The sequence below is a fragment of the Pan paniscus genome, chromosome X, assembly GCF_029289425.2.
Source record: "Pan paniscus chromosome X, NHGRI_mPanPan1-v2.0_pri, whole genome shotgun sequence".
In the NCBI taxonomy this organism is placed as follows: domain Eukaryota; kingdom Metazoa; phylum Chordata; class Mammalia; order Primates; family Hominidae; genus Pan; species Pan paniscus.
Genome location: NC_073272.2, coordinates 102920578 through 102945696, shown reverse-complemented (window position 1 = coordinate 102945696; position 25119 = coordinate 102920578). Strand labels below are relative to the sequence as shown.

The 25119-nt window shown below is 39.0% G+C and overlaps 2 protein-coding genes across 5 annotated transcripts; one reads left to right on the top strand and one right to left on the bottom strand.

The window, feature by feature from the left end:
* Positions 1-1174: 1174 nt before the first annotated feature.
* Positions 1175-22660, bottom strand: TCEAL7 (transcription elongation factor A like 7). Of its 3 annotated transcripts, none has more exons than XM_034949615.3 (3): positions 22524-22660; positions 2461-2524; positions 1175-2124 (listed from the first exon to the last, which is right to left on the bottom strand). In XM_034949615.3, the coding sequence occupies exon 3, from the start codon at positions 2095-2097 to the stop codon at positions 1795-1797; it is 303 nt and encodes a 100-aa protein (XP_034805506.1). In that variant the 5' UTR covers positions 2098-2124; positions 2461-2524; positions 22524-22660; the 3' UTR covers positions 1175-1794. The 3 variants fall into 3 exon arrangements, with proteins under 3 accessions (XP_034805506.1, XP_008971279.1, XP_008971281.1); XM_008973031.3 differs by lacking the exon at positions 22524-22660 and adding an exon at positions 3196-3348 and having other exon boundaries at positions 2461-2578; XM_008973033.5 differs by lacking the exon at positions 22524-22660 and adding an exon at positions 3196-3328.
* On the top strand, positions 22503-24158 carry BEX2 (brain expressed X-linked 2). 2 transcript variants are annotated; one of them, XM_008973035.6, is made up of 3 exons: positions 22503-22609; positions 23072-23147; positions 23523-24158. In XM_008973035.6, the coding sequence occupies exon 3, from the start codon at positions 23528-23530 to the stop codon at positions 23912-23914; it is 387 nt and encodes a 128-aa protein (XP_008971283.1). In that variant the 5' UTR covers positions 22503-22609; positions 23072-23147; positions 23523-23527; the 3' UTR covers positions 23915-24158. The 2 variants fall into 2 exon arrangements, with proteins under 2 accessions (XP_008971283.1, XP_003819670.1); XM_003819622.4 differs by having other exon boundaries at positions 22507-22645.
* Positions 24159-25119: the final 961 nt, after the last annotated feature.

The following is a 25119-nucleotide window of genomic DNA, read 5'->3' as shown; positions in this document are numbered from 1 at the left end:
TATATATACTAATGTATATTAAGACTACATATTAATATATATACTTATATATGTAATGTAGACATTTATGTATTATATATACTTACATATAATATGTAATATAGACATTTATATATTATATATACTAATATATATTAAGACTATATATATGCTTATATATTAGTCTTACAAAGCGTATATATTAAGCTTTATATATATGTATTAGTATACATGTCTTACAAAGCATATATATTTATATATGTATATGCACATATATATTTATATATGTATATGCACATACACATTTACGTGCATGTATACACACACACACACACACACACACACACACACATCTTAGTCTTATGAAGCATTTTTGCATGTTTCCAGGGAGAAAAAATGAAAAGCAGGGATTTGGTTTTAGATTTGTTTCCTATATCACATTGTGCAATTTACACATCTCCCAAGACTATTCTGAATACACTAAGTCAGGCCTGCCAGGAGCCTTCAGGAAGAGATTATCTCACAAGAGGACAAAGCCTCATTCCTTAGACTTAGAGCAGCAACTCTGAATACAGCATGATGCCTTTGACTTAAATTTATACCCTAGTCCAAATCCCAAGTGGACTCATCACATCTGACTCCTATGGAGAGGAAGGGTCTTGTGATTGAAAACAGATGGGGCTGTTTTACTAAGGGCTCTGAAAGACATTGTGGCCCAAGCAACCCTAGAGAAGTCCCACCTGTGTTAAATGTCACTATAAAGCGCAGGAAGCTTTAGACGACAAGAGTCAGAGTTCAACCCACTGACGACTCCAGGGAATTCGGTTGGGTTTTGGCCCTGAATGACTGCAGTGCATCAGCAGCAGTGGGGCCAGCAGAGAGCACAGGGCCCAGCAGAAGAGGCAGCAGTGTTGGGCAGGTGTGGCAGGACCCAGGGGAGGAGACAGGGCTCAATAACAGAGGACTGATAGGGAAGCCCCCACCTCTGCCTACTGGACTTGTTCCGGAGTACAAGTTGAATCATGCCAGGCCCTCTCTGAAGTTATTGGTGTATTCTATAGTGGGTTGGGATTCTGTATGCACAGTGGGGAACAAGATCCCACTGAGCACAGCTGGTTACTGCCTCATTTCCTTCCCACAGCAGCCCTGTGAGGCAAATATTTTCCCTATGAAAAGACTGAGTCTTAAACGTGTGTATCTGTAATAATTACCAGTTTATTACTCTGGCTAAGAGATCCAGAGGTAATTGGAGGTTTACATTTCATTTTTACGCTTCTGTTATTGAGAGTTTATTAAGTGTTTCATTGCCTTCCAAAGGCGATTGACAAGTTCTTTTACTGTCTACTTTAGGGTTTTTTGTGACACAAGTAATATACACACATAAACATATATTCATTTTTTGGCAAGTGAGAAGATGCAGATAGGCAAAAAGAAAAAAAAAGAGATCACACAGAGATTCACTGTTAACCTTTGGTGTATAATAAAGTCAGACACTTTCCTTTGCATTATGTCACATAGAAATGTACAAATAAAGTGTACATATATACACACATATATGTATACACTGTTTTGCAACTCGTTATTTTCACTTTGCAATATACAATGAGCATTTTTCCATGCAAATGAATGAGACCTCTTATTAAATGAATAAGATTGGGTCAAAAGATGAGATGTTGACAAGAGTCATATGTAAATCTCAGCAACATCGAATGACTGGAGTAAAACGATAGCAAATATTTATCAAGAAAGTGCAGACAAACAGAAAGCAGTGGCAACATTAATAACAGAAAATAATTGAATTGTCAGAGAAATTAATTAAATGGGATAAGGACGGTCCCGAGAATGCCTATGGTTAGAATGCAGAGCCCTAAATTTCTTTCTCAGACCCCTTATCTCTTCCAAACACCTTTCCATCTCATCTCCCTCCCTTGTCATTTCTTCATCTTTAAAATGCCTATAGTCTATGTCCTCTTTAAATTCTTCGAGAGACTGAAGCAGCCTCTGTCTAAAATTCCCTTCTGTTTGCTGGCGTTCAAATTCTCCATACGGGCGTTTTTCCTCCCTCTTTGGCACGCTGCACTTTGGCTTTCCTTCGTTTTCTTTGCAGGGTTTTTGCATGATGTTGTTGTTGTTTCCTGCTTAACTCTAGGGAGAAAATGTAAAGACAAATTGCTTCATTACTTTTGAATCACGATTGTCAGTTTCTCTCTGAGGCAAGATACTTTCCCATCTCTGCCCCACAGGTCCAGACTTCATAAGTCTGCGGCAGTTCCCTCCACCCTCTCATCTCCCCCTTTTCTCCCCTCCCACCTCAGGAACCCACCGTTTCCCCAGCAGACAAAGCTAATGGCCTCTCCAATAGGCAGGAGAGGCGGAGCAGAAAAGGAGATGGACTGCGAAGCCGCAAATTTCGCCTAGCTTTTGCCCCTTCCCGACTCCTATCCTCAGAGATCTCAGTCTGAGTGCCTCTCTCATACTGACCTGTGCGGGGTAGTTTCCTGCTCCTTTTCTTCCCCCAGATGTCTGTGAACACAGATTCTGGGACCTGCAAACAAAAAGGAAGGGGCGGGGAGGAAGGAGCTATCTGTGGATCAACCAGCTCCAGAGACAAGACAGACGTTATTATTTTGAACCTGGGATTCTCATTATCACCGTCATCGCCCCCCGGATTTCTACCTCCTGGCCCCTCCTTCCTGTCTATATCCTTTCCTTCAGGATTTCCGTTTCCACTCCCCACTCCTCACCCTCAGGCCTGGGCCTTGCAAGGCCCGCGTCTCCCTCCTTCGCCCCGTCCCGCGCCCCACCCCACCACCACAGGCCGGCACTGAGTGAGGTGAACTATTTTCAAATGATCTCTAAATTTCTGTTGTCTCCATCCCGGGATTTCAGCCTTTCTCCACACACCAAGACATACCCCAGGCCTAAAATTTTCTCTTAACAAAATTGGAGAAAGATGAGGAGAAGGATAAAAAGAAAGCATGCCAGGGTGAGAGAAGCCGATTATTTCAAAGCTATCACTAAATCTCTAGGTGTCTCTCAAAAGATTTCGACCTACCCCCTTGCTTCCCCCTGCAAAAGATACAATTATCTCCGACGATTTTGCAGCGGTTTTGGGAAAGCAAGTCTGGACCTATTCCAGTCATTAGATTCACCCACTACTGACCCGGGGGTCCAGTGGTTCCTTCACTCCAACCTGCTGGGATTTAAGGAATTTACCTCTTCCTTCCCTTGGCCACAAGCACGCACGGCACGCTTGTCTGCAGGGCAGTAAGGAGCTGGTACCCAGAGGAGAAAGAAGCCCGGGAATATAAGGACTTCGGTTCACGTCAGCTCCTGATCACGTGAGGATTATGTCATCCCCCATCTCTGGTCCCCACTTTCCCCTCCCACCAGCAGCGCTGCAGAAGTGGACCGGCTTACCAACCTCCCACCCCACACCACACCAGGCCCTGTCACTCATTTTCGTCTTTGCTAATTCCAGAGGTCAAAAGTGGCGCCTTCTCCCTGTGGTCAGAATTTGCCTTTCTCTGATTACCAGGGAGGGGCTGCATTTTCCCAAAGTTATATTAACCATTGTTACTTTTTTTGTGGTTGTGCTGAGAGGGAGGATTACTTATCCTTTTCTAAGCTACAAGAAAAGAAAAGTGGCAGTCTCCTCCATCCAATCTCCTCTCAGCCACTAATAGCCATCATTTCCCTTGGAGTCCAATCCTTGAAACCAGATTGGAGGGAATGGGGTGAATTAGGAAAGGAGGTAATGATTTGGATTGTGCTTCTTACTTTTGTTTTGATAATTTCTTATTCTTTTCCAATTTTTCCATAAACTTATTATATACTTTTAATAATCAGAAATATGATAAAGATATGTACATTTGGAAAAAGATTCCAGATAGGAGGATAAAAAGGCCAGCCACCTGTTTCTGCTGCTGAAGTCATAATATAAATATAGACCCTTTAGGCAGACATATTTTTTGAAGTTTAAGATGTACAGGTCAGTTGGAACCTACTCTTTTGAGGGGCTCCTGGGCATGTGAGGTCCTTCCATTAGGTGAGTCACTGAGACCATAATCCTACAGCACCTTGCCCTTAGATTTCCAGATCACAACTGTAAGTCACAAATTTTAACTAGTTTGAGCTCAGTATCATGCCCTCTTTCTTCCAGTTTATACCATACACATAACCCTTTTTTCTTCAATACTGTACCCCTAATATCCCAACTTTTTTCAACACTCTCATTCAGAAAAGAATAGTTTTTCATTTTCCCTAGACATCTCCATCCTATTTATGTTTTCCATGACCTTATTTAGCCATACTGATGTATTGAAAGCTACTTGTATTACTAACAAAAATTAGTCACATTTAGCCACCCAACACACTAAACTTTTTGTTGCTAAGGATTTGGGTACTTGTCTAAGTAGATTTGCTCTTGATTTGTTAGCTTGAAATATATGCAATAGAAAGGGAGATGTGTAAACTTCTCATAAGTTGTTTTTAGGAAGATTGCAGCTCATTATGAATATAAAGTTACCACTAATCAGTTTGATATAAATGACTCCAGAAAAAAGTTCAGTGGTCAGAAAAAAGTCTTAAAAACAGTAGAGCATCATTGTCACAGTTATTAAGGAATGATTAGTTGTGATAGAGGCAAAAAATTTGTTTGTGGGGAGAAAAATTCCTGAATCCTCTGTGAACAGCTTTTCATGCAGATGGTTAGACTCAGAGTTATAAAATGGCTGAAGGATTCGGGTGTTGAAGACTTTGCATATTAGTAAGAAGAATGGCATTGGACAAATCCTAGTTTGAATTAATTGTACTTACTTAGCTTTTGTATAAACTTGAATGTAAAACTTGGATACTGCAACTTCTCTGTGCTTCGTCTATAAAATGAGGCTAATAGTTTGAAGTATCTCACAGAGTTTTCAGGACTAAATTACATATTTAATATGTGTAAAACATTTAATACATGACTGACAAGTACCAAGGGCAGGCCTGAAGCCTAAATATGTGGGGGCAGGTCTGGCACCAGGGATGGGGGAGGCGGGTGAGGCTGAAGCCTGCAGCCCAGGGGGTCAGTTTGGCAGTGGGGCAGGCCTAGACACTGAGTTTTTAGAGCAGGCCTGGAGCCTGGGGCTGTGGGATCCAGACTAGTGCTAAAGCAGGCCTGGAGGCTCAGTCTGCAGGTACTGGCCTAGAGTCTGGGACCATGGGGGCGTGTCCAGTGCTGGGTATTACTGGGATGGGCCTAGTGTTGGGATCCAAGAAAAAGTCTGGTGTTCACTTCCTTCTCCTTCCCCCAAGTGGATGGTACCTCCAAGCTGTGCAGCCTGGGGTTCAGGAAGGGGTGATGTGGGTAATGTAAAACTTTCCTTCCTATCCTTTTCAATGTGTTTTTTTCTTATTTCTGTTCTATACCCAGGTGCTGTAATCTGCCAACTGGTTTCCTTAGCTCTTGCGAAATTATTTTTGTGCCCAGATAGTTGTTCAGATTATGTTTCTGTGGGAGGATGAGTGCAGGAAAGTCCTGTTCTGCCATTTTGCTGACATCTAGCTCCTCACAGCTCAATTAATTTTTAATAAGGCATGAAAAAAGGGTAAAAAGGAACAATAATAAGATGGGACATCTGCAAGCAAATAGCAAAATACTAGTTTTAAATCCAATTGTATTAATCATTACATCAAACATTAATTGCCTAAGCATGCCCGCTGAAAAAGAAGAGTGTAGTGGTTGACTTTGGGTGTCAGCTTGACTAGATTAAGGGTTACTCAGATAGCTGTTAAAGCATTATTTATTCTCAGTGCTTCAGTGGGCACTGAGCCAGTCTCTCTTCTGCTCAAAGGGAAACCTAGGTGATTTTGCTTTTGATTAAAATGATTGGGCTTCCTCAGGTGTGTCTGTGAGGGTATTTCCAGAGGAGATTTACATGTGAATTGGTGGATTGAGTGGGGGAAGAGGGCAGCCTCAATGTGAGTGGGCACCATCTAACCGGCTGAAGGACCAATGGAACAAAAAGGTGGAGGAAAGGTGAATTTTCACCATTTCTCTACTGGAGTTAGGAAAATCTTCTTCTGCTGCCCGTGGACATCATAACTCCAGGTTCTCTGGCCTTTGAACTCCAGGAACTACACCAGCAGCCACCCCCCACAACCCTCACCATACACCCAACCTGGGGCTCTCAGACCTTTGGCCTCAGACTGATAATTACACCATTGGATTCCATGGTTCTGAGGTCTTTGGAATTGGATTGAGCCACACTATCAGCCTTCCTCACTCTCTGGTTTGCAGACAGACTATTGTAGGACTTCTCAGCCTCCATAATTAAGTGAGCCAATTCCCCTAATAAATCCCTTTTCATATATTTCTTTATGTATTCTACCAGTTCTGTCTTTCTGAGGAACACTGACTAAAACAGAGAGATTGACAGATTGGGTAAAAATGCCAAACCACTTGTTTGCTTTTTATAAGAAACAGGCTTTTCTTTTCTTTTTTTAACTTTTAGTTTAGGTTCATGAGTACACATACAGGTTTTTTTGTTTGTTTGTTTTTTGTTTTTTGTTTTGAGACGGAGTCTCGCTCTGTTGCCCAGGCTGGAGTGCAGTGGCACGATCTCAGCTCACTGCAAGCTCCGCCTCCCGGGTTCACGCCATTCTCCTGCCTCAGCCCCTCGAGTAGCTGGGACTACAGGCTCCCGCCACCACGCCCAGCTAATTTTTTGTATTTTTAGTAGAGACGGGGCTTCACCGTGTTAGCCAGGATGGTCTCTATCTCTTGACCTCATGATCCGCCCGCCTCGGCCTCCCAAAGTGCTGGGATTACAGGCGTGAGCCACCGCACCCAGCCACATACAGGCTTTTTATATAGGTAAATTGCATGTCATGGGGGTTTGGTGTATAGATTGTTTTGTCGCCCAGGTTAATAAGCATAGTACCCAATAGGTAGTTTTTTCTATCCTCACTCTCCTGCCACCCTCCACCCTCAAGTAGGCCCTGGTGTCTGTTGTTCCTTTCTTTGTGTTCATATGTATTCAATGTTTAGCTCCTACTTATAAGCAAGAATGTGTGGTATTTGGTTTTATGCAGAAACACATTTACAGACACACATTGGTTAATAGTAAAAGAATGAAAAAAGAAATAGTATGGAAACACAAATCATAAGAAAGATGGAATGGTTAGATTAATATCAGCACAGTAGATTTCAGAGCAAGAAATGTCCATGGACAGATGAATGAATAAATAAAGCATGGTATATACATACAATGGGATATTATACAGCCTTAAAAAGAAAGTAAATTCTGATACATGCTACAACATCGACAAACCTTGAAGACATTATGTTACGTGAAATAAGCCAGGCAGAAAAGGATTGATATTTTACGTTTCCACTTATATGAGGTACCTAGAGTAGTCAAATTCATAGAGACAGAAAGTAGAACAGCAGTTGCCAGAGGCTAGGGGAAGCAAAAAAATGGGGAGTTACTATTTAACGGGCACAAAGTTTCAGTTTGGGAAGATGAAAAAGTTCTGGAGATGAACAGTAGTGATGGTTGCACAACAATTTGAGTGTACTTAATGCCATTGAACCATACACTTAAACATGGTTAAAATGGTAAATTTTAAGTTGTGTATATTTTACCACAATAAAAGCATATTTTATAAAAATGAATGGGAAACCTTTGGATTAAAAGAGAATTAAGAGACATATCAAGCAAGGGTAATGTGTGTTAGATCCTAACTGAAACAAATGTAACAAAAGAAACCATGATAATTTATGGAACAAGTGAAAATTTGAACACTGAATAGATATTTGATATTAAGGAGTTATTTTTAGGTGTAATAATGATATTGTGGCTAAATTTAAAAAGGGCTTATCTTTTAGATATACATACTGATACATCAACAGATGAAAATATATGCTATCTGGAATTTGCTTTGAAATAATATGGTAGGAAAGAAGTGGGTGGGAATAAAAACAGGTTGACCATAAATTGAAAATTGTTACAGCATAAAGGTGGATACAGTCAGGTTTTGTTTTATTTTTCTAAACTACTTTTGAATATATTTCAGATATAACTGACAAAAAACTAGTATCCAGAAAAAAATGTTCTGTTGGGAGTATAAATGATGCAATCACTTTGGAAAGCATTTTGGCATTATCTATTAAAAGTGAAGATATGGATACCTATAACCCAGCAATCCAACTTCTAATAAATACCCATTAGAGATGTATATGAATGTTAATGGAAACATTATTTGTAAATAACCAAAAATTTGAAAATAATATCCATAAAGATGAGAATGAATAAATATGTTATATTCATGAAATGATACAGTAAATGGCAATGAGAATGAACTAGATCTATACATAAAAACATGGATGGGCATAACTCACATAATTTGAGTAGTATAAAGACTAAATAAATAAAAGCAGTATGATTAAATTTACTTAAAGTTAAACTGCAGGCAAAAATAAATGGTTGGAAGGGCATTTATAGGTGGTAAAACTCTAAAGAACAACAAGGAAATAATGACTGTAAAAGTTAGGATAATGGTTACCTCTGGGAAGAAGGTAGTATTTTGTAATTAGTAAAAAAAATCACCTGATGGGTTACAGGTGCTTGCAAAGTTCTATTTCTTGACCTGAGTTTGGTTATATGTTACCTGGATGTTTGTTTTATAATTATTTATTTATGATTACTGCATTTTTTAATAGATGTGTTACAGCTCACAATTTAGCAGTAAAGACATGCTGTCGAGATAATTGGTTAATACTTTAGGATAATATAAATTTTCCCGATCCTAAAAAGACATCTGAATGAATTAAACATTTAGATGTTAAAAATTTGAAACAATAATAAGCTAAGAATAAATAATAAAAGAAAGATTAACTTACTGATAAGGCAAGAAAATGTATTGAAAAATTAAAATGTATGAATATGAAAATACAAGTTTTATGTGGGTGTGGATGAATAGGAAGTTCTCTATACTGTTATTGGGGGTAGAAAATGATGTTATAATTCTGAAAGCAAATCTAGCACATCTAAGGATTTACCTAAGGAACTAATAGGGAAGATCCTAAAATACAGTGGTATAAGGTGGCAAAAATATATTGAGTACCTGATCTTTGCATGAGCTTTGTTGGTGAAAAGCAAGTTACTTTAAAAAAGGAAAAAGAAAAACTAAAAACAACCAAAATGTTCATCTATAGCCAATAAAAGGTAGTTAACCATATAATAGAATATTATGTAGCCATTTAAAAAGATCAGGTATATCTAACATGTCTAATGTAAAATATTGCCAAGATACATTGTTCATGGTAAAAAGAATATAAAAGAATATGAAAATAATACCAGATACATAAAAATATGTACTACCCTGTCAAACATGTTTATCCCTGGGTAATGAAATTTGACAAATGATAGGTCCTTACACCTATGGAACTCAATGAAAGGCGATCACAATAATTGATTGTATGTCCACTGATCTGTGTCAGTTTTGAGTGGATGGGTAGGTGGGAAGGATACCCATGAGGACATGGTATTTGCCCTCTAGAGACCTCTGAAAAACCTCAGCTTTGGTGGTTTTCTGCTATGTGCCAAGCATAGGCTAGGTGCGTAAGCCAGTGCACTATCCCATGTAACCCCTCATCAGCCTATAAGGTAAAGATTCTTTTCTACATTTAACACATGAGAAATCTGATGCTTGTCTATGGTTACACAACAGATCATCTGCCTGTGTTGTCTCCTCCATGCCCATTTGGCTCAGTTATTAACCAGTTCCTGTGGGATTTATACCTGGGCTTCTTAGCAGCTCCTGGTGATTATCAACTATGTAAGAAAATAGATGCTGAGTGAGTTAGTACCCATGGGTAACTCAAAGTGTGCAGGATACTGACACAATTTGAAATGCAATGTTTACAATTTTTAAAATATGAATATTTAAAACAAATATTTTTAAAAGGTGGCCACTGAAGCCATTTGGAGTATTAGGGGAAGGGGGCAGAGGGGCTCTCTTGTCTATGGTTTTCACAACTAGATGTCTGAATTAGTCAAGGTTCTGCAGAGAAATAAAACCAATAGGGTGTGTGTGTGTGCATAGGCTCATGGAATAGATTCATGCAATTATGGAGACTGACAAGCCCAAAATCTGCAGGGTAGGCAGGCAGGCTGCAGACCCAAGGAGTGTTGATGTTGCAGTGCCAGTCTGAAGGCTGTTTGCCAGCAGAATCCCCTCTTGCTCAGGAGAGGTCAGTCTTTAGTTCTATTAAGGCCTTCAGCTGATTGGATGAGGCCTGCGCACATTATACAGAGCAATCTGCTTTACTCAAAGTCCACAAATTTAAATGTTAATCTCATCCAGAAAACACCCTCACAGAAACATCCAGAATAATGTTTCAGCCAATAGTAGGGCTTACCACTTCAAAGGAACAAATAGGAAAAGATAACTTATTTTGTTAGCTTAACGTTTTAAATTCAAGTTAATCATGAAAGCTTTTTTCCTCTGTAACCAGAGTGCGCTTTCATGCTATCTGGACTCACTTGAATAGGACTTACAGAGTATGTTCTCTGAATACCAAAAATGTACTTAATTAAAAAACAGAAACATTAAATATCTAGAAAAAGCCACAAATATTGTAAATAACCCATAGGTTAAATAAATAAATTACAGGCAAAATAGAAATATTTCAAACTCAACGACAGCATATCAAATTTTGGAGATGCTGTTAAAATGGTGTTTAGGGAGAAATTTGTAATTTTAAATGCTTATATTAGAAAAAAGAGAGGTCTAACATCGATTATCTAAATTTTTATGTACAAAAGCTAGAGAATAAAAGGATATTAAACCCAAAGTAAATAGAATAAAACAAATGAATATAGAAATATGTCATTATTTATGGATTTTTTGAGGAGACTTAATACCATATTGTTAAGATGTCAGTTCTCCTTTCCCAAGTGATCTTCAGATTAAATGCAATCACAATCAAAATCCAAGCAGGAGGGCCGGGCGTGGTTGCTCACGCCTGTAATCCCAGCACTTTGGGAGGCTGAGGCAGGCAGATCACTTGAGGTCAGGAGTTCAAGACCAGCCTGGCCAATAATGGTGAAACCTCATCATACAAATCCTACGGAAACTATTCCAAAAGTAGAGGGGGGACTACTTCCAAACTCATTCTACAAAGTCAGTGTTACCTTGGTATCAAAACCAGACAAAAGACACATCAGAAAAAAAAAAAAAAGAAAACTACAAGCCAATATCTTTGATGAATATTGATACAAATAAACTTTAACAAAATACTAGCAAACCATATTCAACGATACATTAAAAAGATCCATTCATCATGTCCAAGTGGGATTTATCCCAGGGGTGCAAAAATGGTTCGACATACACAAATCAATCATTATGAAACATCATATTAACAGAATGAAACACAAAAACCATGTGATCATTTCAATTGATGTTGAAAAAGCATTTAATAAAATTAAACATCCCTTCATGTTAAAAGCCCTACAAAAAACTGGGTATAGAAGGAGCACACCTCAACATAATAAAAGCCATATACAACAGACCTACACTGAATGGGGAAAAACTGAAAGCCTTTCCTGTAAGAACTGGAACAAGACAAGGATGCCATGTCCACTTTCACCACTGTTATTCAACATAGTACTGGAAGTTCTAGCTACAGCGATCGGACAAGAGAAACAAATAAAGGGCATCCAAATTGCAAAGGAAGAAGTCAGGTTATCCTTGTTTGCAGATGATATGATCTTATATTTGGAAAAACCTGAAGACTCCACAAGAAAACTATTAGAGCTGATAAACAAACTCAGTAAAGTTGCAGGATAAAAAATCAACACACAAAAATCTGTAGCATTTCTGTATGCCAACAGGAAACAATCTGAAAAAAATACAAAAAAAAAAACCCATTTACAAGACCCACACATAAAATAAAATGCCTAGGAATAAACTTAACCAAAGGAGTAAAACATCTCTATAATGAAAACTATAAAACACTGATGAAAGAAATTGAAGAGGACACCAAAAATTCAATATTGTTAAAATGTCCGTATTACCCAAAGCAATCTACAGATTCAATGCAATCCTTACCAAAATACCAGTGACATTCTTCACATAAATAGAAATAACAATCCTAAAATTTATATGGAACCACAAAAGACCCCGAATAGCCAACCATATCCTGAGCAAAAAGAACAAAACACGAGGAATCACATTACCTGACTTCAAACTTTACTACAGAGCTATACTAGCCAAAACAGCGTGGTACTGGCATAAAAACTGACACATAGATGAATGAAATAGAAGAGAGAACCCAAAAACAAATCCACAGACCTACAGTGAACTCATTTTTGACAAAGGTCCCAAGAGCTTACACTGGGGCAAAGATGATCTGTTCAATAAATGGTTCTAGGAAAACTGGATATCCATCTGTAGAAGAATTAAACTAGACTCCTATCTCTCACCATATATAAAAATCAAATAAAAATGGATTAAAAACTTAAATCTAAGACCTCAAATTATGAAACTTCGTTGTGAAAACCTCTGGAAAACTCTCCAGGACATTGGTCTGGGCAAAGATTTCTTGAGTAACACCCCACAAGCACAGACAGCCAAAGGAAAAATGGACAAATGGGATCATATCAAATTAAAAAGCTTCTGCACAGCAAAGGAAACAATCAACAAAGTGAAGAGACAACCCACTGAATGGGAGAAAATATTTGCAAATTACCCATCTGACAAGGGATTAATAACCAGACTACATAAGGAGCTCAAAGAACTCTAAAGGAAAAAAATCTAATAATCTGATTTAAAAATGGGCAAAAGATTTAAATAGACATTTCTCAAAAGAAGACATACAAATAGCAAACAGGTGTATTGAAAGGTGCTCAACATCATTGATCATCAGAGAAATGCAAATCGAAAGTACAATGAGATACAATCTGACCCCAGCTAAAATGGCTTTCATCCAAAAGACAGGCAATACCAAATGGTAGCAAGGATGTGGAGAAAAGGGAACCCTCATTCACCATTGATAGGAATGTAAATTAGTACAACCACTATGGAGAACACTTTGGAGTTTCCTCAAAAAAACTAAAAATTGAGCTACCATACAATGCAACAATTCCTCTGCTGGGTATGTACCCAAAAGAAAGGAAATCAGTATATCAAAGAGATGTCTGTACTCCCATGTTTGTTGCAGCACTGTTCACCAATAGTCAAGATTTGGAAATAACCTAAGTGTCAATCAACAGATGAGTGGATAAAGAAAGTGTACGTATACACAATGGAGTACCATTCAGCCATAAAAAGAATAAAATCCTCTCATTTGCAACAACATGGATGGAACTGGAGGTCATTATGTTAAGTGAAATAAGCCAAGCACAGAAAGTCAAATATTGCATGTTCTCTCTCTTTTGTGGGAGCTAAAAATTAAAACAATTGAACTCATAGAGATAGAGAGTAGAAGGATGATTACCAGAGGCTGGGAAGGGTATTTGGGGGTGGGGGGTGGGAAAGGAGGATAGTTAAAGGGTACAGACAAATAGAAAGAATAAAACTATAGTAAAAAATGATTTGATTGTTCATTTTAAAATAACTAAAAGAATATAATTGGGTTGTTTGAAACACAAAGGATAAATGATTGAGGTGATGGATACCCTATTTTCCCTGATGTGATTATTTCATTTTGCATGCCTTCATCGAAATATCTCATATAACTCATAAATATATACACCCACTATGTACCCGCAAAATTAAAAAATAAAAAATAAGGAAGTAATTGTGTTAAAAAGTGTGTAGGTTAGTGAAATAGTATAAGGTGAACACTCTTGTTATCATCACTCAGATAAAAAGATGAAAATTTCCCAGCCACCTTAGAAGCCCTTCCATGTACCTCTTCCCTTTTCCAAAAAAGCAACTACTATTTTGACGTTTATAGTAATCACTTTCTTTGGTTTCTTTGTGGTTTTATCTCCCAAGTGTGCATTGCATAGCTGGACACTACAGTTTAGAGTTTAGTCTTGCTCATTTTAAATTTTTTATGGTTATTTAAAGTATTAATCTACAGATTTTCTGTCCTTCTCTTGCTTTTCCTTACAAATTATTTGTGGAATAACCTGAGCTATTTGACTTGTACAGTTTCCCACAATACTGGATTTTGCTGTCTACTAATGGTATAGTCCAACCTGATCCTCTTTCCTAAAAATTGGCAATCATATTCAGGGGTTTTATTAGACTTGGATATGATCTCTTTGGATTAATAAGCTGTATTGTTTTCTTTCATGAAGAAATAAATGCTCTTTTTAGTATTTATCAGCCATTGATGTTTAATGCTATTGAAGGAAAGCCTGTAGTTGTAATGTGCTTAAGAAAATGTAGTGTGGTGGCCTCCAGCAACCAGCTAATGAGTTCCCCCCTCACACTTCTTGCAATGCAGTTTCTATAAACACCAAAGACTTAATTTTAAAACTATATATGTACACACATATACATATGTATACATACATACATGAATACATAGGTACATATATAGATTTTTAATTAAGACACACACACTCATAGAGATATCAAGGTACAGAGCTTTAAATATTGACTACAACAAAGAGTTTGCCTTTGTCTGGATGATACAATTTGGTAACTACAAGTGTATGGGTGCTAACTTTACTTTTCAGTCCCTTGTTGCTAATTCACAGTCATCTTTGAGCGAGAGAATAAAAGGATATTAAACCCAAAATAATGTAAAACCCAAAATGCTCTTAATATAAATTAATCCTACCAGTCATATTAATTTTTCTGGTCACTCTGTCTTGAAATCTCAGAGCCTTGTTTGATTTTTACCCCTTCCCTAAGCAACAAGTCCGTCTTTCTTCACTCTGATGGCTGAATCTGTCACTCTCCTGGTTTAGGCCCTTATCATCTTACATATGAACTATTAGGGCAGCCCATTCTCTGGTGTTTCTCCCTCCATTGTCACCCCCTCTCCTTCAGAGAGTTTTAGGTAAGATATCCAAGCCTCTCCTTCAGAGAGGTTTAAGTAAAATATCCAAGGTTACATAGCTGGTTAGTGCCAAGCCTGGGAATTAATCCAGTTTTAGAATGAGGACTGTCTCAATACGTCCCTATGTTTTCTCCCATCTTCTTCATTCAACCTCCTTCCCTTTGTTCACTGATGAGTCAATAGTTATTTTGGAGGCTCCCCAGATGCCCAGAACTGCCCTGTGTACTTTGGATGTAAAGGGCTGGGTCTCAGAGCAAGGGTCTACACTGGTGAGAAATCTACTCTCTCTGGGTGGGCTGAATACCCCTTCATATGGGGCCATATGGAGAAAGGACTAAAGGGAGGGGTTGACTGTCAGGCCAATAGGTTCTAGGGGAAGGCAATGCCAGATTGGCCCCAAATAGAAAAAGCCTCAAGGAGGAAAAGTACTTGACCTGAGTCTCAGAGGATGGGCAGGGTGTAGAATTAGGATGGGAAGAAGGAAGGAGACCTGACTGGAGGGACCCAGGCGCAAGTTGCCTTGGCCTGTTTCATGCTGCTTGTGGATTGAAGTCCACTTTCTCCTTCTTTAGAAGTGTCTATGGATGATGTCTATTGTCTGAAAGTGGTTCACTGCAAGCAGTTTATGACATGAAGTCAGAAAATCTGTGTTCTGCACTCTCGTAAGGCCTTTCTTGCTTATTTTCAAGTCATGAAATCTGAATTTTTCAATCTTTCTGTATAGAACTTAGACAAATGCATTAAAAATATACATCTACCTTGAGCCCACAAATCCATTCCTAGATATCCATAATCAATGATACTGATAAAATTTAACTACAACAAAGTTATAGTGAATATGGTTGATCAGGGTGGCTTTATACTATACTGATTCTTAGATAAAAATAGAGAAAAACCTTATGTTTTACACTATATTGAGTTTTGTGTGGATGTATTCCAGATTATCAACTTTGCCAAAGTTTGGTTGCTGATTGTAACCTTATTGCATCGCTCATTTTAGCCAAGAGCACTAGTTGTCCCCAGAGACAATGTATTCCACCTTCCTTTAGGTAATAGGACTTTGCTCCCTAAAGTTTTAGAAGAGCTCTTGGCTTTGTTTGTTTCTGTTTGAGAGAGGATATCCCTCTGTCGCCCAGGCTGGAGTGCAGTGGCATGCTCATGGCTCACTGCAGCCTCGACCACCTAGGCTCAGGCGATTCTCCCACCCCAGTCGCCCTAGTAGCTGGGTCAACAGGCGCGCGCCACTACACCTGGCTAATTTTTTGTAGAGACAACGTCCCGCTATGTTACCTAGGCTAGTCTCAAACTCCTGGCCTCAGCCTCCCAAAGTACTGGGATTACAGGCTTGAGCCATCTCGCCTAGAAAAACTCTTGATCACTCAACTAGAAACTAACATTTCCCAGCATCCTTTGAAACCAAGTATGTCTACTTGTCCAATTTCTTTGCAATGGAATGTGAGTGGATGTGGAGTGTACAACTTCTGTGTCATTTCTACAAAAGAGAATTGTTTGCTTTCTACTTCCTCTTTCCTCCGTCCTGCATTCTAAAACTCAGAAGAAATACAAAATCAACACTCTAGGAGATGGTAGAGCAACAAAACAGAAGGCACCTAACCTCATATAGTCATATAGTAGACAAATCCACTTGCCCCAAACTCCCTTTCTTTTTTTTTTTTTTTTTGGAGTCTCGCTCTGTCGCCCAGGCTGGAGTGCAGTGGTGCGATCTCGGCTCACTACAAGCTCTGCCTCCCGGGTTCACGCCATTCTCCTGCCTCAGACTCCCGAGTAGCTGGAACTATAGGCGCCCACCACCACGCCCGGCTAATTTTTTGTATTTTTAGTAGAGACGGCATTTCACCATGTTAGCTGGTCTCGATCTCCTGACCTCCTGATCTGCCCGCCTCGGCCTGCCAAAGTGCTGGGATTACAGGCGTGAGCCACCGCGCCCGGCCCCAAACTCCCTTTCTATCTCTGGACTATTTTGTGTGAGAAAACTACACTTTTGTTTGAGAGAAGAAATTCTCTCTTGTTTGAACCATCGTATGTTTGGGGCCTCTACATTATAGTAGCTTATCCTGTATCGTAAGTACACTTGTGAAAGAAGTGATAGAAATTGATCATCACGTTTTTCTGACATGGAAAAATGAGGTTAAAATGAATTTATGATATATGTTCTGCACATTTTTCCTAGTTTGTATTTACTTATATTTTTGTTTCTGGTGGTTTTATGTGTAGAAATTGTTTTAATATCCTATTATGTAAGTATATTCAGAAATAAGGAATGATTATATTTTATCTATTACATTCCATGTTTATACATATGTATGTATAAATATTAGAATCCCATTGATCATGCTGTTTCTAATCTAATTTGCTATTATTTAAAGTATAAATAATGAAAAGTTTTCTTTATCATTAAATATCCCTTTATAGCATATTTTTATCTTTTTATGGAACTCGATATGAATATGTAATAACTTATTTAAGCCAAATAATCAATATTGGCATATTTTGTTTTTCCCATTGTTTTACTGTTATATGTTTTACTACCATGAATATCTTTAAGCATAAACCTTTTCACACATTTAGATATTTGTTGTAAAATAGAATGTAAATAGTGAAATAACTATGTCAAATAGTACGAATATTTCTAAAATTTCGAATAATTACTGTCAAATTGCCTTCTATAAAGAATGTACCAAATTACCTTCCCAGCTATAGTGTGAAAATTGTTTTAGATTTAACAATTTACTATGACAAGAAGAATATCTATTTGTTTTGCATTTAGTCAATAAAGTATAAATACATATGTAAATGTGCCCAAATTAGAAATTTATAGCTCAGTGAAGTTTCACAAAGTAAAACCATTGAACCAGCATTTAAAACAAAACAACAAAGAAAAATAGAACATTACCAACACTGTAAAATCCTCATTCCAGTGTTTACTAAAGACTGCTACTACCGAGAATTCTAACATCACAAATTAGTTTTGCCTGTGTTTAAACTCATATAAATGGAGTTATACATTAAATACTCTTTTCTTCTCTCTGACTTCTTTATATTAACATTATGCTTGTGAGGCCTATCTATATTGCTTGTAGTTGCAATCTGTACATTTTCATTGTTGAATAATATTCCACTGTGTAAATACATAATTTATTTATACATTTTCCTGATAAAAATATTTGGGTATTTGATAATTGTTGGCAATTTTTAAAATGCTATTACAGATATATGTGTAAATGCTGTTTGGTAGACCAGTGAACACATTATTAGTATAGGGATATCTAGAGCGAAATTGTTCAGTCTTAGAGTATACATATGTTGATTTTGACTATATTCTGCCAGTTTTCCAAATCAGTAGTACCAGTTCTAGTTGTACCACATTCTTGTAAAATACTTGGTGCTTTCTGTCTTTATTATTTTAGACAGTCTGGGTGGTGTTCAGTGACATCACATTTTGGCTGTAATTTGCATTTCTCTTAAAAAGTAATGAAGTTGAACAACTTTTCAAAAATTATTGAACATTTATTGTATTAAATGTTCTGTTTTGTGAAGTGTTGTTTTTAAAGATATTTTCCCATTTTTCCATTGTATTATCTTTCCTTTTCTTACTTATTTTTAAGAGTTCTTTATATAATGCATTATGGACATGAGTCATTTGTTAGATATATTTGTTGCAAATATCTTCTCCCAGTTTGCAGGTTGCTTTCTCATTGTTTTAATGGTGTTGTATGATAAACAATTTTTTTTTTTCTTTTTTGAGACAGAGTCTCGCTCTGTCGCCCAGGCTGGGGTTCAGTGGCACAAGCTCGGCTCATTGCAACCTCCACTTTCTGGGTTCAAGCGATTATCCTGCCTCAGCCTTCCGGGTAGCTGGGATTACAGGCATCCGCCATCATGCCTGTCTAATTTTTTTGTATTTTTGTAGAGACAGGGTTTCACCATGTTGGCCAGGCTGGTGTTGAACTCTTGACCTCAGGTGATCTGCCCGCCTCGGCCTCCCAAAGTGCTGGGATTACAGGCATGAGACACTGCGCCAGGCCTAGAAGTTTTTTGTTTGTTTGTTTTAATATGAATAAAGTGCAATCCATAATCTTTTTCCTTCATGCTTAGTGCTTTTTGTGTCCTGTTTAAGAAAACTGCTTACTCCAAAGTCATGAAGGTGATCCCCTGAGTTTTTTTACATTAGGATTACATTTTTACCTTTCCCATTTGGGTCTGCAATCCACTGAGGTTTTTTTTTTTTTTTTCGTTTTTGTTTTTAATGTATTATGTAAGGTGGAATCAATATACATCTTTTCCCCATATGGATATCCAACTAATCTTTTCAAAACCACTTTTGAAAAGAAAAATGCTTTCCCCCACTTCATTGAACTGTCATCTTTATCATAAATTAGGTGACTGTATAGGTAGGTATGTTTCACAGGTCCATATAAGATAGACACACACACACAAACACAGACACATTTTAATCTTCGAGACAATATCATACTCATAAAATTGTATTAAATTTTGATATCTAGTAGTGGACGTTTTGGAGCTTTCTTCACCTAAAAAGCTGTCTTAGCTATATTTGACTCTTTGTATTTTCTTTTTCTTTTTAGTTTAAACAGAGTCTCACTCTGTCGCCCAGGCTGGAGTGCAGTGGCGCAATCTCCGCTCACTGCAAACTCTGCTGCCCGGGTTCAAGCGATTCTCCTGCCTCAGCCCGCCAAATAACTGGGATTATAGAAGCCTGCCATCGCGCACAGCTAATTTTTGTATTTTTAGTAGAGCCAGGGTTTCACCGTGTTAGCCAGGATGGTCTGGATCTCCTGACCTCGTGATCCGCCCACCTCGGCCTCCCAAAGTGCTGGGATTACAGGCGTGAGCCACCACACCAGGCCCGGCTCTTTGTATTTTCATACACATATTTGGAGTCTGCTCATCAACAAAAAGTGACCTGTTGAGATTTTCATATGGATTGCACTGAATTTACAGATGAATTTGGGTATAATTGACATCCTTAAAATATTGAGTGTTTTCATCCATGATCATGGTAATCCCTATACTTAGTTATTCTTTAATGTTCTTGAAACTATTTTATAATTTTCAGTGTAGAGGTCTTGAAAGTATTTAATTAGATTTATTTCTATATATTTGATTTTTAGCAAAACTTATTGGGCTGTATTTTACCTACAATAAGATACACACCTTTTAACTGTATAGTTCAATGATTTCAACAAATGTATTTGTCAATGGAGTCACTACCCCATTAAGATACAGAATGTTTTCCTCAGCTGAGAGAGTTCCATTATGCCTCTTTGCAATCACAAAAACCTCAACTTTCAAGCCAGGCAAAAACTGATTTGATTCAACTTATATCAGTACAGATTAGTTTTGCCTGTTTTAGAACTTATATAAATGCAGTCATGCAGAAAACACTCAATTGTGGCTGGTATCTTTATAGATACAAATTTTTTTCATTTTTTTGAGATTCATCCATGTTATTGTTTGTATCAGTAGCTTGTCACTTTTTTATTGCTTAGCAGCATTAAAATGTATGAATACATCACAATTTGTTTATCAGTTCACTTGTTGGACATTTAGATTTTTATCAACTTTGGGGCTATCATAAAGGAAATTTCTATGAACATTCCTATGCAAATATTTTTGAGAAAATATGTTTTAAATTCTGTTGGGAAAATTCCGAAAAGTGGAATTTCTAGGAAATATGGTAAGTCTAACTTTTCAAGAAACTGCCACCAAGTCTCAGAGTGGTTGAACTTCTCACCAACAATCAATGAGAGTTTCTGCTGTTTAGTATTTTCAAAAGTGCTTGGGACTGTCAGACTTTAAGTTCAGCAATTATAATGGGTGTGCAGTGATTTTTCATCCTGGCTTTATTTTACATTTCCCTGATAGTTAATGAGGTTGAGCATCTTTTCATGAGCTCATTGGTAATTTGTGTGTGTAGTTTTGTGAAATGTTTATTCAGATCTTTTGATCATTTTTACTGCATTATTTGCCTTCTTATTTTATGTTTTCGAAGTTCTTTATATATGCTCTGAATTCAAAACCATTGTCAGATACAAATACTGTGAATATTTACTCCCAGCTTCTCACTTCATTTTCTTAACCATGTGTTTTAAATGGTAGAAGTTTTTAATTTGGATAAATCCAATTTCTTATTTTTTTCTTTTGTGATCTGTTCTTTTTGTGTCCTAAGGAATTGTTTTCTCAAAGATTGTAAAGTTTTTCTGTATGTTTTATTCTAGAAGTTTTCTAATTTGAGCTTTTACATTTAGGCCTAGGATCCATTTTGAATTAATTTGTGTATAGTATAAATAAAAGGCAAGGCTCCTTTTTTTCCTTTAAGAATTCTGTTATTTCAGCACCATTTGTTTAAAAGACTATACTTTCCATATAGAATTACTTTGACATCTTTGTCAAAAACTAATTAACAACATACGTATGGGTCTATTTCTGGAGTCTATTCTGTTCTATTGATCTACAGGTCTATGTTTACTACTACACTAACTTTATTATTACACCTTAAGTCTTGAAATAATATAATGTAACCCTCAAGATTTGTAGGATATTTAAAAAAATTATTTGTCTATTCTAGGTCCTTTGCATTTTCAAATAAATTTATGAGTACGTTTGTAATATTTATCTTGTAGCTGCAACCTTCTTAAAATCAATTCTTACTCCTATAGTAGGTTTACCGTAGATGTCTCTGGATTTCCTAAATACATGATTATTTGATCTTTAAATAAAGACATACTTATCATTTGAACCAGAAATTTGTGAAAAAGGCCTTTTTTTTCCTTTTAGTTATGAAAACCCAACAAGGCTCTGTAGCACTACAACTCACTAGCTCATTTCATAGAAGGGCCTCATGTGTCCAGGGGCCCCTCAAAAGGGGAGCCATCAGCTGCCCTGTCCTTTTCCAAGTCCTAAAAAAGCAGCTGCGTGTAGAGTCTATATTTATATAATGACTTAACAGGACAGGTGGTTGGGATATTTTGCCCAACTTTAATCCCGTCTTTCAAGTAAAAATAACTTTTTTTCCTTTTTAAAGAAGTATATTAATTTTTTGTTTCATACAAAAGAAATAATACAGAAAGGTATTAAGAATGAGAAAAGCCTACTCTCTTGTGCTCCTTTCCTGATACACCTCTTCCACTCATTTTAGTGGAGAGAAAACGGAGAATATTGGTAGGAGGACAGAAGGAGGTAGACAGGCAGAAGGAGGTGAATCCTGGGAGCCAAGGGCAGAGAGAGGCAAGTCCCCAGAGAAGTGGGAATGGCCAACAGCTCCCTGAGAAGATACCTTCCGTCCTTCCTGGGCAAGCAGGGGAAGTCTCAAGAATATACAGAGAAGGAAGAGTGGCAGAGCCCAGGCTGGGGATGTTAAAAGGGACTCCCGGTGAGGATGGGGGCGGGCCCGAAAGCACCACCTGACTCCGGGCTGCAGGAGGGGGCGTGGGACGGGGGCGGAGCCTCTGGCGATGACAACAGCCACACGTGATCGGCCAACACTGAGTCTTACCTCGTTGTGGCGTCAGAGCCGCCGTCGCTCGCTCCCTTCTCGGCAGTGGTACCTGTTCCCGGTGGCCCTGAGGACGTGCGGGCCAGGTACGGCCCCGAAAGTAGGAAGCGGAGGGGGAGCAGGTAAGGGACCCGGAGGGGGTCCCTGGGGTTGGTGTGGGGGAGCAGCCCCGGCCTGCGGATGCCCCATCCCCGGGCAGCCGCGCGGAGACGCAGCCGGTCCACGATGCAGCCCCGGGGCCCCGCCGCGGGACCGCGAGCCTTGCGTGAGCGGAGGAGTGCCCGGCCCCGCGGGAGCCGGCGATCCTGAGGCTACGACCTTTCGGAAGCACCTGCCTCCGTCACCAGCGCAAGCTTTTCCAACACCCCTGCTCCGCCCTTCTTGATGCAGAAAATGGTGGTCAGCTTGGGGGGCTGGGCGGCTGAGGCGGGGGGCGAGAGCGGCTAGGAGGGCCCGGGCCCGGCGTGGGGAAGGGGCCGGGTGGCGGCGGGTCCTCTCTAGCGTTCCGCTGCAGCAGCCCCCACTCTTCCCACCCCGGCCGTCTGCAGGTTTGCGGGGCCAAGTGTTGCGGCGACGCACCTCACGTCGAGAATCGGGAGGAGGAGACTGCAAGGATAGGCCCAGGTCGGTGCGAGGGACGGTGGTGGGGAGGGGGTCAGAACATGAAGAAAGCCCAGTCTGAGACCCCAATCCGTGCCTTCACCCCCACACTTCGCAATCCCCCACCCCCACCGCTTCTTCGTCCTCCATTTTGGTGCCTGCAGAGGCCTGGAGATGGATCTGCAGAGAAGATGGTGGGCTTTGCGGGAGAGAAGGGCACAGACTGGCTCCCCTCCTCCCCCGAGGGTACATGGGGCCTCTCTGGTGGAAAAAAAATGAAATTTAAAAAAGGCCTTTGAAATCCAGGGCTCTGAATTTTGAAAGGTGGGTAGTCGGGCCTCTGTCCTCGGTGCTGATCAGTTCACCAAGAATTGAGTCCATTTTCTCTCTGTCTCCTAGGAGTAATGGAGTCCAAAGAGGAACGAGCGTTAAACAATCTCATCGTGGAAAATGTCAACCAGGAAAATGATGTAAAAGATGAAAAGGAGCAAGTTGCTAATAAAGGGGAGCCCTTGGCCCTACCTTTGAATGTTAGTGAATACTGTGTGCCTAGAGGAAACCGTAGGCGGTTCCGCGTTAGGCAGCCCATCCTGCAGTATAGATGGGACATAATGCATAGGCTTGGAGAGCCACAGGCAAGGATGAGAGAGGAGAATATGGAAAGGATTGGGGAGGAGGTGAGACAGCTGATGGAAAAGCTGAGGGAAAAGCAGTTGAGTCATAGTCTGCGGGCAGTCAGTACTGATCCCCCTCACCATGACCATCACGATGAGTTTTGCCTTATGCCCTGAATCCTGATGGTTTCCCTGAAGTTAATAGGGAGACCCCTGCTTCCTAAACTTACACATTTGTGGTGTACCTTTGTCGTAAACGTTTTGATGTTACCTATTTCTTGTGGGTCTCCTATTACCAGCTTCTAAATGAATGTTGTTTTTGACCCAGTTTGTAAGTTTCTGTCAGCAGGGGAGTTTTACCTATTGCATGGAAAGATGCTCATTATATATTGTGAAGTTAATAAAACAGTTTTAAAAAGCATTCTCTGCATTCTTTTTTACTTTAAATCTTAAACATGCACCTAAACAGTCATATATATACATATATATATACACACACATATATATAGTAAATAGTGTTTATCTCTGTGGTAGAATTAAGAGGGAGTTTATTCTTGCTTACCCATAATTTCTTATTTTTCAAAATGGAACATGTATTACTGATAAAAAGCAATGTGACCACCTTATAAAAGCGATGTGAGCACTTACTAAACACTTGTGACAGAATCTCAATTTTAGCTTGCCTCTGGGTTCTCTTTTTAGAAATGTAAGAGACACATCTCTTTGAAGATCATAATATTTATCAGTAAGATGAAGACAATCACCTCCCAGGCTTGTTGTATGGACCAGATAAGGTAATGAGGTTGTGAGCTTTCTCCCAAGTTCTTGTTCTTACTGACATGCATGACCCAACACTTTAGATATTCCCTTCTGTTATTAGAGGAAATTTCCAAGGTGAGGTCTTCCCTATATTCACAAGTCCAGTGGACTAAGGAGTAGGTACTTTCATTCCTCTGCTGCTGTGCTCTATTCTCATCATCTCCCCTGGGTATTACTCTGCTAGGTTTTGCTCCCTACACTGGCTCCTACCAATGCAGATGTTCAGAAATCCTGAAAGTGAGAAAGTCCCACCAATTTCTCTGGAATTTCCAGTGGATTGAATCCTTGCTCTACTCTACAAAAGAGTGGACAAATCCCCTCTCCCTGCTTTGTTTCATGGAAAAACATTGTCTGTCTAGATCTTTCCTTACAGGTAGTTCTCTCCCAGGAAACCTCCTCCTCAGTATAGCAGACTATAAGATGTGTGAGGAAACATAGCCCACTTTCAATCTGAGATAGTCCCACCTCATACCAGCTCACATTTACCTGAAATCCATGAATGTACAGAATTTTGTTATCTATACAGAGTTGGACATCAGGAAATCACTTAGTGAATAAATGGA